The sequence below is a fragment of the Littorina saxatilis genome, linkage group LG8 (assembly GCF_037325665.1).
Source record: "Littorina saxatilis isolate snail1 linkage group LG8, US_GU_Lsax_2.0, whole genome shotgun sequence".
Classification (NCBI taxonomy): Eukaryota; Metazoa; Mollusca; class Gastropoda; order Littorinimorpha; family Littorinidae; genus Littorina; species Littorina saxatilis.
The window spans coordinates 27,159,682-27,177,140 of record NC_090252.1 but is presented as its reverse complement, the minus strand read 5'-3'; the positions used below and the strand labels follow the sequence as shown (position 1 = coordinate 27,177,140).

Genomic DNA, 17,459 nt, shown 5'->3' with positions numbered 1-17,459 from the left:
GGAAAACATAGTTTCTCAGCATTTTGAATTTACTCTGGGGGGAAAAAAACCACAGATTTTTTTTCAACAGTTGGAGCACATTTTTGGCAGATCATTGCTAGAAAGTAAGCAACGTTGTCCCATCATTAAGAAAATAACCATTGACAACAAATTTTTGTGTGTAGTTGTCTAAGTGCATGCTACTTATTGTTTGATGGAATCTGGTCTGATAAAAACCCAGATTTGCAACAGTTTGCCTTCTATTTACAGAATGTGAGAGTTTTTGCAAATTTGTGCACAGTGCATTTATTGTTGTGTGTTAATGCTTTATCATGATGTGTTCAGTTGCTGAAGAAGTGACAAGGCAGGCTCTGACTGTCACTTTGTAGAGTTGTTGTAACGATGCTCAGTCGTTTGGCTTTTGATGAAAGGATTTTAACAAACGATTATTTATTGTGTGCATGAACAGTCTCATTTTCTGTTACTATAATAACAGACGGGGGTAATCATTGTTTGAGGTACACATCAACACAGTTCTGGGATAAGAAGCAATAAGATTTAAAAGGAAGACATGAGTCGTACTGGTTATTGTCATCTTGTGATTGCCGCATGTAAAGGTTTTAAGTCAAAGTTTGATGGTACAAAGTACGTTCATGCATTATAAGAGCAATGTTACCACACAGAATGTTCATCATGCGTCAAGACTTGGAAGCATTTGCTGATGACAGTATTAACACTGGGCTGTGTAGGGTGGCTAGGATTACCTTACAACAGGAATACCTCCATGTGAAAATAGTAGTTCAATCTACTTGCCGATGAGTTCCAAGCCCGCTAGATGTGTTTTGGGCTTTTGTTTGCCATTTGGAACTGACTATATTCACTGAATTTTATTTTAAGACATATTAGAGACTTTATTGTCCATACAATAGATGGAAAAGTGCTGAAATGAAGTAAAAAAAAAAAAAAACATTCTTAAAAAAAGAGATCCCTACTCAGCATGTCAAAGACAACAAAACGGTAAATTTTTTCATTGATCAGTCTGTAGAATAATGTTAAGAATAATTTAATTTTATGAAAGTTTTGATAAATACTATCAATATTAAAGGGCGTTTTTGTTTCTTTAACAAAAATTGTATTCAGCCAAGTAAATGTGGTATGCACACTTGTGTTTTGTTTGGGACATGCGTATGGTTATTGACGATATTTAATGTGTTTCACATTTAATTTATGGCTGACTGTTTAGGACTTTTTAATTGTTTCCAGTTTGTACAGTGAATTACATGCACATGTTTGTGTGGCAAGGATGCACAAGAATTCCAGTTTGGTTGTGCTAAGAGACGAGAATGACATCTAACGTTGGTGAATTCCATTGTGCTGTTTTTTGGCAGACAAATGTAGCTTTAATGCAAGTGTGTTGCTATTTTGTTGCGGTTTGGAGGTCAGTATTCCAGGAGTTTGTGTGAGCCACCGAACATTTTTACTTAAAACTGTAAGTGCTCAAGGCTTTACAGCTGTTTTGTTTTAAACTTTTTCAGATTACTTTTAGGTCAAAGAAAATGCTCACTTCGGATGTGTTGGTATTGTATGCTTCTCCCTCGGTCAGCTTACATTATTAATAGCAGTATCTAGGGGAGTATGGGCCACTTCATTTGCACTCATTACTTCATGAAATGCATTTATCCATGTTTCAATGAGTATATCCCATTTAAATACATAATACAAAGACATTGTAAAGCTGAGCTCATTGCTTAAATTTCCATTTAGTTTTCAAAAGTCTTATGATCATGTGGCAACTTCATTTGTACTCATTGCTTCATGAAATGCCTATGTTCATGTTACAATGAATATAGCACACAAGACTTATAAAACACAACCATAGTTTACATTGAGCACAATACTGAACTATTTATTTAGTTTTCAAGAGACTGATATTCACATGTGCTACTATCCGCTTCATCTTTTATACTTATGGGGGCATGCATTCTCATTCATGCAGTATTATAGAAATCAAAATGTCTGCACCATTTATAATAAAGGAGAAAGGAATTACTACAGCTAATGTTTGATTATTTGAGATTATTATGGGTGACCAAGGTTACCATAGGTAATTGAGATAATTGTGGGTAATGTCAGATTATGGGTAATCAAGATTAATTGTGGGCAGTGAGATTAGCATGGGTAGCTGAGGTTATTATGGGTAACTTAGCTTAATATGGGTAACAGATCATTATGGGTAAAAGATTATTATGGGTAAAAGAGATTAATTGTGGGCATTGAAATTATAATGGATAATTGAGATTATTATGGGCAAAAGAGCCCTTCGTGCCATGTGCTGGATGCTAAAGTCTTTCTCTTTTGACCAAAGTACGTTCAGCTCTTGCCGTTGTATTTCCCACAAGATACAATTTTCTCTTTTGCTTCAGCTTTATCTTAAAATAAAAACTATTATTTTTGGTTGCATTTAATTGTTTACAACCATTGTAATGAATAAAATGGTGATGAGTCAACCGGTTTTCTTTTCATACCATGCTCATCTTGATTTTGCATATGTGGAGGCTTGTTAATGCTAGAAGCTGTTGAGTACTGTGTGCACTGACAAAAAAGAGTTTTTTTATGTTTCACAGGTTTACTCTCATTTTGTTATGTGTTCTATTTTTATGGTTATGAACACATTTTCTGTGAACAAGAGGTTGCGTGTTCACATGTTCCGTTTTGATTGATTTTTAAAGGGTCATGTATTGCAATTTCATGAGGAGGACTGTGCTAATGGTTGTGTTTGTGTGTGTATATGTATTACATTTTAATTAACACTGTTATAGATGTTAGCTTTCATAAATGTTTTCTCATTTTTGACGGAAAAGACACTTTCATTTGTAAATAAGCACAAATATAGCCATTAGTTTGTTGTTGGAATGTCTTTTTTATATTTAGTCAAGTTTTGACTAAATATTTTAACATCGAGGGGGAATCGAAACGAGGGTCGTGGTGTATGTGCGTGTGTGCGTGTGTGTGTGTGTCTGTGTGTGTGTCTGTGTGTGTGTGTGTGTGTGTAGAGCGATTCAGACTAAACTACTGGACCGATCTTTATGAAATTTGACATGAGAGTTCCTGGGTATGAAATCCCCGAACGTTTTTTTCATTTTTTTGATAAATGTCTTTGATGACGTCATATCCGGCTTTTCGTGAAAGTTGAGGCGGCACTGTCACGCCCTCATTTTTCAACCAAATTGGTTGAAATTTTGGTCAAGTACTCTTCGACGAAGCCCGGGGTTCGGTATTGCATTTCAGCTTGGTGGCTTAAAAATTAATTAATGACTTTGGTCATTAAAAATCGGAAAATTGTAAAAAAAAATAAAAATTTATAAAACGATCCAAATTTACGTTTATCTTATTCTCCATCATTTGCTGATTCCAAAAACATATAAATATGTTATATTCGGATTAAAGACAAGCTCTGAAAATTAAATATATAAAAATTATTATCAAAATTTTTTTTTCGAAATCAATTTAAAAACACTTTCATCTTATTCCTTGTCGGTTCCTGATTCCAAAAATATATAGATATGATATGTTTGGATTAAAAACACGCTCAGAAAGTTAAAACGAAGAGAGGTACAGAAAAGCGTGCTATGCAGCATAGCGTAACCACTACCCCGCTCTTCTTGTCAAGTTCACTGCCTATGCCGTGAGCGGTGGACCACGAGTATACGGTCTTGCTGCGTTGCATTGCGTTCAGTTTCATTCTGTGAGTTCGACAGCTACTTGACTAAATATTGTATTTTCGCCTTACGCGACTTGTTTACTCTTCACATCAGTGATGAAAGAGGGTTTTGTCTCTTTAACTTTATTTGTGTGTCTGTTTTTTTAGGCTGTCATTTTGTTTTATGTGAAGGAAAGTTTAACATTCATTCCGAATAAAATAGTAGCAGATGAGCATTTCAAATAACTTCTGATGCTTAGTATATCTAGCTTTGCTTGACAATTGGCGTTTTATTTTGACCTTATTTAATCTTCTTTAATAAACCTCCTTTTCTGATTTAGTACTGAATTGCATTGATCAAGTTTGGGTTGAACTGATTTGAATAAATTATGTGGGCAAAATCTGTGTATGCTTGCATTTTAACTTGATGCATACACATCAAAGTGATGAATCTATATCAGCAGGGTGATGAATATTCATCAACAGAAAGTTGCTTATTTGTCTGTGAAGATGATGCGTATTGATTCACTTAGAGTTGTATTCACATTGGTCTTACTTAGTCTTGCCAGCGTACAATTACAGAGTATTTTGTCTTGAAATGGCAGTCTCTTTGCTTTCTATGTCCTGCAGCTGCTGGTCAAGCAAGTCTCTTCTGATTTTTCAGCAATGTTGTGGTATTATTAACATTAAGATACCTTTACTCTTGTGCATTTCTGTGTGTTGCAAACACATCATCACATTCACTATATTCAATGGTGTCTCCACTTTTTTTTACAATGGCGAATCTCCACAACTATCAACGGAATCTCACTATGAACTTTTTCACACAAATATTCTTGACAGACTTTAAACTGCACAGAAATGTTTCTGCTTTTACTTGGCCATCAGAACAATTTGCCATATTTTTCTATGTGTATTTTACTGGGGAATCATTTTTAGCTTCAACACGTATGACGCGCGCTCATGTCTCTGGTAGAAATCCTGCTCAAGTCATTTTGCTAATGTGTTCCTCTCGGGCATACAGTATTTTTATCCTATTTTTTTATCCTTATAAAGTTTGTGTGTAATCCACACCCCATTCTTTGCGTGTCTCGGGGCGATTTTTCTTGAGCTCCCATTTTTCCTGCTTTTATTGCTGCCATATTTTTCATTAATATCCTTCGCGTATGTGTCAAAGAAATTTTTGAAATTATGCTGTACAGTTTGCTAGAGTTTTTGCACCGATGTATATCTTATCCATTCAATCAAAATGCTTACAGTTATAAACACAGTCAGACCTGCTTTTTAAGACTTGAACTGAAATTTTACTATTAATCATACATTTACAGCTGTCTCTGCATTTACCTGGTCTGAGCGTATGTTTTTCTTTTTATTCCCTTAATTTTTGCAGTTCATGTATGTAACTCTTTTTAGCCTGTTCTTTCACAACTTTTACTAAAAGGAATGTCTACTTTCATGTTTGTACAAATTATCATTTTTGGCAATACACTGCTTTTGTAAATGTTAATAAAACACGTATGGTTAGGATCAAAATAAAAGTATTTTGTATTTTTGTGGCAGTTAGATGTAATTGAGATAGATGCTCTGTGCGTTTGTAATTCGAACAGTGAAACAATTTAATGATTACAACGAGTAGCCTTAATTTTTAAGCTTTTCAAGACTCAAAGCACACTATGTGCAGCACTGTATGAAATCACATCATTATTTTTTGCAGCATTGGAAGGCAAACTGTGCCAGTAACTTTCATTGCTGAAATCAGCTACCTGCGTCTTTGAACTCTATTTTGAAGTAGCGAGAAATACACACAAGTGCACAGGCCACTGTGGATAACTTACAAATGAACTTTTAAGTTGACCTCCGTGATTCACACCCATTAAATTCACAGTGTCAGTGTTACATGATTCCCCGTCCATCAGTGCATTGTCACAATTGATGTGTTGTTGCTATGCGTAGGTGCCTGTCGGTTCTCAATAAGCTTTAGTCACCGTGTTTGCTGAGCCAGGTACTAGACAGCTTGCTGTGTACACTATGTCATCGCGTAGGCAGCTTTTTGGGAGGCAGTGTGGCATCATAGCTTATACATTTGTCAACACCTCTGGTTCAAATACTCCAGTGTCCTTGGACGTTCTAGTCTGAAGTGAGTGACGGGCTCACTGCGTTAAAGTGTTGGGGCAGATGGTGTTTTGATCTCACTCTTAGTTGGCTGTACAGGTGTAAAAAAAAGTCATGCTTTACTTTGCTTGGCCTCAATGCTGTAGTAGCATTAGGTCAGCCTTTTAACAATTGTGCTGGCATGTTTGACGAGCGTCTCTGCTTTTATGCAGATTTGTCTTGTACCCTGGAATATTTGCGATTATTTAGTCAATCTGGTCATATGTCACCAAGAACCTCATAACTTTTCTTTTGTGTGTGTAATTGTCAAGTCAGGTTACCCAGTGTCCCCAAGTACCACAGCTAGTGCATATTTGTCGCTTTAAAATTAAGTTTTGGGTTTGCCGTATGGAAATCAGGTTGGTTATAAGCCATTGACACCCGAGAGTGGACTATATAGTATGCAAAGGAAATGTACTGTTTTTGATTTCCTAAAAAAAAGACAATAGTTTGGTTGTTAATGGTAGTTGGTACTGATCAAAGTAAACTGTATTTGTTTGGTTCTGGTAAAAAGGAATAACATAGTGATCTATCAAGAACATGAATGCTATGCTTGCTGTGTAAGATTCACGCCAGATCTGCAAGATTTTTTATTCGAGTAGACCTACTTTCCACTACTTTTCACAAACCAACAGGTATATAATCTAGATTGGCTGTAATGAACATATGAAGTATATTGATTTCAGTCACTTTTTTCTCTTTGACATACACATGTAGCAGCATTAACTGGTAAAACATTTGTATCATTAACTACTAAAGTGTTCATTTGAACCAAATGGCATTGCAAAGTTCATATGTATATGACATTGTGCTCAAGATGGCGAGCACCAAGTCATGTAACATCAACTAACCAGGGGAGTGCAATTCTACTAACTATAAACTAGTCGAGGAACTCATGTTTGTTCTGATTTGCTTCCTTTTAAGGATGCTTCAGGCAGCAAAATGGTATGCAACACACATTTTTGTTTTGAATACAGTTATAACTCTTTTTTTTTCTTTTTCTTTTTCTTTTTTTTCTCTTTGAATTTTACTTCACATTACCGAAGTTTCAAATGTTCCGAGGGAAGTCTACAAATAGCTTTACATCAAGAGGTTTCATTCCATATTTAAGGTCTAGTTCAGTTTTGGCAGGTCAACATTCCAAGAGTAAGCAGCTACAGGATGTGTCTTTTTATGTTAACTTTATTTCAGCTTCATATCTGCATTTATACTTGAAGAAACATGAACAGCTTGAAAACACACACAAACCCAGACAAAAACAATGCAATCTGGAAAGCAGTAGGCATGTGTGCATCAGTTTTTATGACTGAAGAAACCAGTCAATTTTAAAAGAGATCATTTGATGAGTCTTCTAATATTTCAGTAAAGTTGTAAATTGTAGCACGTAATACATACTCGATTGTAAAAATGGGCAAAGTTTTGAACAATAACATTTGATGTTTAAATCTTTCCCAGTTAAATGTACGGAAAGACTGACAAAATGTATTACTCTTGTTGATAAGGTGTCTTAGACATGGCACTGAACAGTTACACTGAAAGTACCAAAAAGCTACACGAAGAAAGAATTCCAAAAAGAAAACAGGATCCATTGTTTTTAATTTTTTTTTATTCGTTTGTGTTTTATAGATTTGTGCAATGTGCCTTTGCCTCCGACACCTGAGTTACAGTGAGGGCAAACAGTTTTCAGCTGTGTGTTGTTACTGTCCTCTTTTTCCTTTGGTTTTAATTGAACTTTTCCTGTGTGAGCAAAATGTTCTCATGGAATAGATTTACACTGTCTGTAGATTTAGTTGAACATTTAGGTTGTAGTTTTATGTCTAGTCGTCTCTCTGTTGATTTTGTTTCTAACCCAAGCCTCTATTGGTGTTGTAGATCGTAACATTAATGTTGTAGTGTGTGAGAATTTGATGTTGTATTGTGTTACTGCAGTGTTGCTGCCGCTTTTTGTCTTGTTAACTTTCAAATATTAACAAACTTTTTGGGTGTAATGTTTGTGAAAAATAAAGGTGACAATACACCAGTTCTTCACTTTGATTGTTCTTCGTCAAAAGTGTGTGTGTGTGTGTGTGTGTGTGTGTGTGTGTGTGTGTGTGTGTGTGTGATAACTTCTATGAGAACTAGACATCTGCAGCAATCACTTGAGTTAAAATGAGATTTGTTTTCAAATTCTCATTCTCTCTCTCTCTCTCTTGCATACAGACTAGATAGGGCGGGGAGATAGCTCAGTGGGTAACATCACTTGCTTGGTTGAAACCCGTTGTCTATATCGGTGTGGCAAGGAATTTATTTCTTGAGTCAACTTTGTGTCCGAAAACTCCAGTGTACATGTATGCACATATTAAAGACCCCAAGTTCACAGCGAAAGTCTCAGGGCGCAGAAACACGAATGTACAAAAAAATTGGTAGCGCCGAACTGTATGGTAGCTGGCTTCCCCAGTGAGACAGCAGCCCGAATTTCCATGAGGGTAACCTCATGTGATAGGGTGGAGTGGAAGGGGGGGATAGGCCAGGAAGCATACATGAGACGCCAAGACAGAGGTTGCGATAACGTGACTTTTAATTAACGTACACCAGAAAGTAGACACCAGAAAGTAAACACCAGAAAGTAGTGTAGATTCTCCTCAGTGAGCACACGTAAAAGGAAACACAAAGAAACAAGCCTCGGAATTCAGTTACAACCACAAGTCGACCGATTACAACTTCGCGACAAATTTGGTCAGCACTTCGACCGTTCACGTCAACCGACACATATGAGCAGCACACAGCTCAGTATCACAAATCGCGTTCTCTCCTCTAGTCTAACTGGTCAGTCTTTTAAAGGCTGGCCACTTCCGATACCCTGTGGCGATAAGCCAATAGGGAGGCTACCTAGGTGTCAGACAACGGGGGGCGTTCTACTTAAGATTGCCTGCCAAATGAAAGGGATCGTTAAAGAGGCAGAAATCGTTACAGGGGTGTCACACACCGGAAATATTACGCACACCGGATAAGGCTCATTAGATTACAACCAGTTACAAAGAAGGGGGAGAGGGGTAAGAGACTAAAACCTCCAAGCCACCTGGCATCTTCTATGATGTACCCTGTCAAAAGAAATGACACCCACTTGACAAAACGCCGTCCAACGATACCCAGACAGTCTGGCGGCACATTACATAACGACCACCTAAATCTGAGATAAGAGGTTAGAAAGGAATCCGGTCAAGAGTCTACCCTACGATAGTAAACACACAATAATCCTAGCGGGAGACACAACTTGGGTCAGGGGAAGATAATAGACAGGGGAGGCAACTGAGTCGGGCAGGAGATAATTACACAAAAAGACTGGATACGCCACTTGGCTACATCCCCCCCAGCTCTATACCAACTGCGTCCTCGCAGGTACAGCGCCTCGGGAATAGCTGAAAATGACATCTATAAATCAAACACAAGTTCACCCAAGTGAAACAACAAATAAAATCAGAAACGGTAACGGATGACACTCACAGTCACCCAACCCATTCATACAAGACACAATACAACAGGCAATCAATAATCATAGTGTACACAGTCTCTTAGCAGAACACGAAAAGTCTCACAAATGACACATTGCCCACATGACAGCAGCACATTGTTTTCCTGACTGTTCACAATAGACGGATGGCGGGGTTATGACAGCGGCACACTTATTATATTACACACAAGTCCGTCTGTTCAAAATAAATAAAATCAAGTTAATCCCATGACTGCTCAGAACGACGACAATCTCTGCCGTATACGCTCTGAGCGGCGCACAGGCACAGCAGCTGGAGGAGGGACCAGAGGTTCTGGGTCTCTAGCCAGAGGCTGGTCTTGAACACGTGCTGGAGGTGCCTGGGGATCAGGAACTGGTGCAGGGGCTGCTGGCTGCACCGGAAGAGGCTGGATGGGTGGAGGGAAGACAGGGCGTGCCATGTAGACAGTGCCTCGGTCAGGGAATGTTGGGGTAGCAGGGACTTGGGGTAAAGGGGCAAGATTGAGCATGGAATCCCAAAATGTGACCTGTTGAGTGTCGTGTAGCTGCACGGGGACTGGGGGTGTCACATTCTGATGCTCTTCCTCTGTCTGGCAGCTTTGCTCACGGAGAGGTTGCGTGATGGATGTTGACTGACTCACACGTTTCTCACTTGGCTGTCTCCATGACAGCGGTTGTTGATCTCTTTGACGCTTGGTGGGGCACCTGCTCTGCAGATGCCCGTGGCGGTTGCAAAGCCAACAACGTGGCTTCGCGGATGGTTGCTGTTGACGAGAGGCAGCCGGCGGGCGTTGGTGCAAGGCAGCTCGAAGCTCTGCTGACTTGATGGCGAGTTCGCTGACTTGTAGTTGCAGGCTGCGTACCTCAGTGCTGCTCTCTGTTGCTTGTTGTTGTTGCTTCGTCACCACCTCGAAATCTTCCCTCATCCACCTGAGAGCTTCTGCACGGACTGCCGCAAAAGGGACAGCCTCACGCCCTCTCGCAAAGCGCATGAGGTCCCGTCTCATTGCAGGCAAGAACAGTCCGTGCATGAATCGATCACGAAGTGCAGCATCGGAAACCGTACCGGCAACAACAGCATTCATCTTGTCCCGCAGAGCCTGCAACCTGTGGGCATATGAGAGAATGCCCTCCTCTTGACTCTGGCAGATGCTGTAGAACGACGCTAGTAGAGTGGAAATGCTGGCGTGGTCCCCAAACGTGTCCTGCAGGATGTTCAGGACTAAGTCAGCCGTAGCGGTCGCCTGAGGGGGGTGCAGGTTAACCTCCTTCCTGGCAGCCCCAGCGAGTGACTGGATCAGCCACTCTGCTCCCTCCCCTCCAAGTGCCGCCATGTTGAAGTGGGAAATGACGCGACGTGCCTCGGTGGTGAAATGGTCCAGGTGACAGCCATCATCACCGCTTGTGAAGACAGGAAGCCTGGGAGGGGGGAACATCTGCCACTGGGGTCTAGGAACCCCGTCGACCGCCATCTTGGATACGCCGAGTACTTCCTGCTCTGCTACCCCTGCTTTCTGGTGTTAAACTACGGCGTCTCTACTTCCTGAACCCTGCTCGCATGCGCCAGATGTGATGGGGTGGAGTGGAAGGGGGGAAAAATAGGCCAGGAAGCATAAATGAGACGCCAAGACAGAGGTTGCGATAACGTGACTTTTAATTAACGTACACCAGAAGCAAACACCAGAAAGCAAACACCAGAAAGTAGACACCAGAAAGTAGACACCAGAAAGTAGACACCAGAAAGCAGTGTAGATTCTCCTCAGTGAACACACTTGCAACAGTAAACACAAGAGCACAGGTTTCGGAATTCAGTTACAACCACACGTCGACCGTTCACGTCAACCGACACATATGAGCAGCACACAGCTCAGTATTCCCAAATCGCGTTCTCTCCTCTAGTCTAACTGGTCAGTCTTTTAAAGGCTGGCCACTTCCGATACCCTGTGGCGATAAGCCAATAGGGAGGCTACCTAGGTGTCAGACAACGGGGGGCGTTCTACTTAAGATTGCCTGCCAAATGAAAGGGATCGTTAAAGAGGCAGAAATCGTTACAGAGGTGTCACACACCGGAAATATTACGCACACCGGATAAGGCTCATTAGATTACAACCAGTTACAAAGAAGGGAGAGAGGGGTAAGAGACTAAAACCTCCAAGCCACCTGGCATCTTCTATGATGTACCCTGTCAAAAGAAATGACACCCACTTGACACAACGCCGTCCAACGATACCCAGACAGTCTGGCGGCACATTACATAACGACCACCTAAATCTGAGATAAGAGGTTAGAAAGGAATCCGGTCAAGAGTCTACCCTACGATAGTAAACACACAATAATCCTAGCGGGAGACACAACTTGGGTCAGGGGAAGATAATAGACAGGGGAGGCAACTGAGTCGGGCAGGAGATAATCACACAATAAGACTGGATACGCCACTTGGCTACACTCATAAGACGATATGATACTAATAACCAATTACATGGGTGTTACCGGGAAAAATCAAAAAACCTGAAAGGCAGGGGTCCAAAATGCTCAAGTTTGAAAGAAAGTTTCTGGACACCAACGAAACCAAATCATAATAAGCAAGATGGCGGCAAATGCAAGAGAGCGAACCGAGAAAGCACGCGAACTGGTGTCAAAAGTCGGATCGGAACCGCTGCTCGTTATTTCAACTTAGCGAAACGAAGCTTTTTTTTTCTTTTTTTAATTTGAAAACCCGGAAAACCGGAATTTCCGGCTTTAGATTTTTTCAAAAACCGGAAATCCGGCAAAAGCCGGAAGAGTAACACCCATGCAATTAAGTAGAAGTACAATGCCAAGGCACTGCATACCCCAAGCGAAGGACAAATCACCTATCTCTCTTTCTCTCGCTCTCTCTCTCTCACACACACACACGCAAAAACACACACACACACACATCATCCATGCACACAAAGCACACACTCTCGCACACATAGACAGACACCCACACACCCTTATATACACACACGCGCACACATACACACACACACACACACATATATACGCACTCTTTTTTCCTATCTTTTATATATACACACACCATTCATGCACACAAAACACACACGCACATAGACACACACACACATACGAGAACACCCTCACACACACACACACACACACACACAAACACACTCAGATATATAGGATAATACTCTCTCTCTCTCTCTCTCTCTCTCTCTTTATCTCTTTTACACACATACAAATGCATGCACCCATGACATGCGTACACAAACTCGCACACACACACACTTGAGCACATAAACATGCAAACACACACACGCCACGCGTGCAAGAGAAAGGCCCAATGGAGGGGATGACCTCACGATGCATTGACGTAAAAACCTTGTGACGTCGTCTACTTGAACTAGTACAATTGCTGTAGTCTCGGAAATTCTACCCCAACAAAGCGGCCCTGGGATCAAAAATCGAAGAATTGGTCGGCACCCACCATATTTTAGTTAGTATGTTCCCAATTTTTGGTGAACTTCCATCCCCAACTGTAGCCTGAGTTTAGTGCACAAAGAATCCTTCTTTATCATGTATTATCAGTGATGTTCCTAGGACTGGAGGGCAACAGGACAAAATGTCCTGAATCAAAAAACTAATAGGACATCATGTCCTGACTACAAAAAAACAATAGGACATTCAGATCAAGCGAACCAATCATGGCACCTAACTTTTTAGATGACTGAGAATATATGAATAAAGGCAAATAAAAACTGAACAGTTCCAAATTTATTTTAATATTTTAAATGCAACAGTGTTCAGTAGGGTTACTTTCACACACACAGACACATGCTTCAGAATGTCATAAGTGATCTTTCACACACACACACACACACACACACACACACACACACACACACACACACACACACACACACACACACACACACACACACACACACACACACACACACACACACACACACACACACACACACACACACACACTATGCTTCAGAATTAATGTCACAAGTGACAAGTGATCTTTCACACACTTCAGAATGTCACACGTGATCATTTTCAGTGAGCTTGAACAGCTTTCTTTGCAGAAATGTGGCGGCGGAAGTAAAGTGTCGCTGTCAAAAGTAGCGAGAGTTGTGGCTCTTGTAATATTGTTCGGTCGAGAGTTGCGTCCCTTGTGTTATTGTTCGACCGAGAGTGAAAATTGAAGTTCAAGTAGGCCCCGATTCGAACTCGTTTTAACGGGGTTTGATACTTAAGTTTGTATAGATTCTTCTTGCAGTGACCGCTCTAGACGTAATACTATCGGACAATGACCGCTGACTTCGCGATCGGATCGGACATTTGACAGGACAGAGGTGTTTGCAATCGGTCATTTTACAACCTAAATCGGTCCATGACCGATGACCGACGCCTCGGAACATCACTGTATTATCGACATAAACATTTCTCAACTCGATTACAGTATAGTGTTCGTGGGATACCTCCAGCTTTGGTGGGATAAACACACACACACACACTACAGCAGGTCACCTTTCACACTTTAAGAAGCATTCAACTACTGTATTCACAAAAAGTATCAAACTTACACTTGAAATGAAAGTCAGCAGTTTTGTACTTTTTATGCACTACATACAATGCCATACCACAGGTGGAAGGTAACATGTTAGTAACATGTATATATATGTCATAGACATTATCGACAGCAATTATCTTGAACCTGAACTTGGCAGGTAGCCTAAGTGACAAAGCCTTTGGACAGGGATTTAACAGACTTAAATTAGGAATTCCGATTTAGGTTAATATTCCCTGATTGTCAAAACATTCATGCAGTAAAAGTCACGTGGAAACACCGGGGAAAAGCCAAGTCCACTTTGCGTTAATTTAAAACAGGTTTTCCTAATTTGGTACATAATGTACATCTTAACATTCACCCCTGTTAGGAAATGAACACACACACACACACACACACACACACACACACACACACACACACACACACAAACAGTGTTTAACACTTACTGTTTCCTTCAAAGCATTATTGTTGAGGTATTTTAGGGGGAACAAAATCAAAATTTAAGGTGCAGTTGAGACTAGCAAGTGTCAACATGTATTTTGATCCTGGTTTTTGTCAATTCAAAACTGCCTGATTTAACTTGGTTTATAAAAATACGAACAACAGAACAATGAAATTCAAGTTGTAGGTCTGAGTAAGAGAACAGTCAGACCGAGCTGATTTTTGACTGGATGGATATTTTGACAAATTGTTTTGTTCAAATGAAACTGTCTTGAAAATGACTTATTACTGTGTTCAGACATGCACTTTCATGCATAACTCCAAGCTAGACATGTGACACATCATCATCAGAATCAGAATCTTGTACCCTTTCCAGTTCCTTGCTGTAAAGCTCACAAAATGCCCTGTATTCTCCTATCCCAATTCCGCCAAACTTGCGGCAAAACACGTCATCCGGCGTGTCAATAATTTGGTCCAGCCTGGCGTTGGGACTTTTCTCCCCCTCTCGTCTCTTGGACATGTCGAACAGGCCTGCTCGCACCAGGAAGGCGTGTCGGGTCTTGACGTGTGCCAGGGAATGGCTGAAGAGGCAGGCGTAGACCATCTGCTTCTGAGTGATCTTCATGTCATGGAAGACGTAGTCAAACTTCACCTGGATCTCCTCCCAGGGGTCCGTCAAAATCTGCGGGCAGTCCACGGCTAACCTCAACACGTCCGCTGTGGTGAACAGTTTTCTCAGCGCCATCACTCGCCCACCAAGGGCAGCCTTGCTCACCAACAACACGCCAGGGTTTTCTGCCAGCACCTGAGCCACAGACTTCTCCTCAAAGTTCCCGTCTCGCAACGCCTCCACAGCCTGGCTGATCTGGGAGGCACTCATCTTCGCGATGGGTGGGAAGCTGTGCAGCACCAGCATGACCTGGCTGAGGTCAAGGCCGTGGGTCAGCAAGAGGTGGACATTAGGCAGTAGGTTCCTCTGGCTGAGGAGGTAGGCTGGCTGGCTGGACAGGAGGGACAGTATGTGTGAAGGAGGGAAGCCACAGTTGTGTAAATCCAGCACCAGCTGCTCCACCTTGGACTGTGGGACTGACCGCACCATCACGTCCACCTGACTAGCCTTGCTGACCAACTGCTGTGTCAGCCCATGCAGGTCTTCCTCTGAGTCCAAATTGAATCTGCCATCTCTGCTATTTGTTCCTGTCAATTTGTCAACATCTTCCTTCAGAGCTGATTGTCTGGTCTGGCTTTTGTTCCGAGGCTTCTGTTGCGATCTTTTAAAATCTTTCTTCACTTTTAATTTCAGAGGTGCTTCCAAATCACTGCTCGCCTTGCTGCCCCCGTGAAAAATGTGCACGTTCCTAGCAGAGCAAACCATGGGAGGACAGTATACTTTTTGACTGAGGCTCACACTCTGTCTTTGGTGTACAAAAAGCGACCAAGTCATTGGTGTAGAGTCTATCACACAGCACTTCAGAGACGCTGCAAGTACACATTTTGAAAGCTGTTTCACAAAGCTGAAGTGAGCCATGCTGGATCAAGATCAGTATGAAGACTGGTGGTCAACAAAGTTTGTCACTTCTCAATGTCCACAGTATTAAATGAAGAGGTTACAGTCTGGTTGTTTCAGTACTAAAAGTCATCAGCCTCAGCTTGCTCCCTGTAAATAAACGACAACAACAAAAACTACAACAATCGCAGTTTTTATCATGACAAAAACAACAACAGTACACTCTGTATAAACCATTTAAAATAAATACAATTTGGATATGAAATCATGTTGAATTTGGACGTATGGAAACTGACAGTTACTGTTAGATTCATGCAAAAGGAGGAAACTTGTCCATAATAACAAATTATTTACTGATTTAGATTCACTATCACAATGTCAAAGTCAAAGCATACGTGTGTGTGTGTGTGTGAGTTTGTGTCATGTGTGTGTGTGTGTGTGTGTGTGTGTGTGTGTGTGTGTGTGTGTGTGTGTGTGTGTGTGTGTGTGTGTGTGTGTGTGTGTGAGATGACAATAAGCTCCAAAACAGCTGAATCGATTTAGACAGGAGTTGCAGAGTATGTTCGTTGCTTTTCCAGTCGTGTCATAGGGTACTTTTGGATAACCAAACTTGAAAAAAAACGTCGAAAAACGTTACATATCCTTTGGCTCACGTATCCTTACTGTGTCGTCTATTTATTTACGTCAATGTCTTTTACTGCATCATATGAATTATGATGTTTGTGGTGTCATTGTCGAGTGCTAAGTAAGGGTCTGTCTATCTGTCTGTCCCTTTCTCTGGTGTGCCAAAGCGCGAGCGATTGTGTATATGTGTGTGCATTCATGTGTGTGCAGGCCTGCGCCCCTGTGTGTGATGTGTGTGTGTGAGCGCATGTTTGTGTGTGTGTGTGTGCGTGCGAGCGTGCAGGTGTTTGCATGTGTGTCACTGTGTGTGTGTGTGTGTGTGTGTGTGTGTGTGTGTGTGTGCATGTGTGTGTGTGTGTGTGTGTGTGCGTGCATGTGTGTTTGTGCGAGTGTTTGACATTTTTATGATTAAAAAAAGGAAATAATCATCCATCAGGGACGGTTACAGGAAATTACCGTCAAGTTTTTTGTCATGGGTACAGCTATAGTCGTTCATATTCATACTGCTGTTCCTGAACTTACTTTATCAAAATTAGCTGGGCTCTACTCTGTTTGTTATAAATCCTTACCCTTTGTTTGTATTTGAGACCTTCATTGGCACCCCCTTTTTTCTTGCTTGTGAATAAGCAGGGGTGATCACTCTTCTGCGGTCTGACTAATTACTGCGCGACCATGCGCGACTACGCTCGACCTCAAACTAAAGCATAAATAAATTACATAATAATATTTTTGTTGTTCTAGTATCTTCACAGTATTTTCTCACGTTGTACCAAGTTTAAGCCATAGAAAATGAACATAAAAGAGATGATGCATTTTTGAAGGGCTAGCGAGCGAAAGCACCGGATTTCTGTCACAACCGATCATGTCCGACTTGTTTTTAGAACATGAGCGACCTCAAACTACATGTAAACGCTTTAGTTTGAGGTCGCGCGGCGGGATCGTGCGTAGTCGCGCAGTTATTAGTCAGCTATGGATGTCTCTGTATTTGAATCTTATGATAAAG

The 17,459-nt window shown here is 41.2% G+C and overlaps 1 protein-coding gene across 1 annotated transcript; it reads right to left on the bottom strand.

Moving 5' to 3' along the window:
- Positions 1 to 12,120: 12,120 nt before the first annotated feature.
- On the bottom strand, positions 12,121 to 17,097 carry LOC138973188 (transcription termination factor 4, mitochondrial-like). The gene is made up of 2 exons (XM_070345891.1): positions 17,026 to 17,097; positions 12,121 to 15,982 (listed from the first exon to the last, which is right to left on the bottom strand). Exon 2 carries the CDS (start codon positions 15,851 to 15,853, stop codon positions 14,651 to 14,653), a length of 1,203 nt encoding a protein of 400 aa, XP_070201992.1. The 5' UTR covers positions 15,854 to 15,982; positions 17,026 to 17,097; the 3' UTR covers positions 12,121 to 14,650.
- Between the last annotated feature and the right edge of the window lie 362 nt (positions 17,098 to 17,459).

Coding starts and splice junctions, on each gene's coding strand:
- LOC138973188 (XM_070345891.1), bottom strand. CDS start 15,853: ATGGCTCACTTCAGCTTTGTGAAACAGCTTTCAAAATGTGTACTTGCA.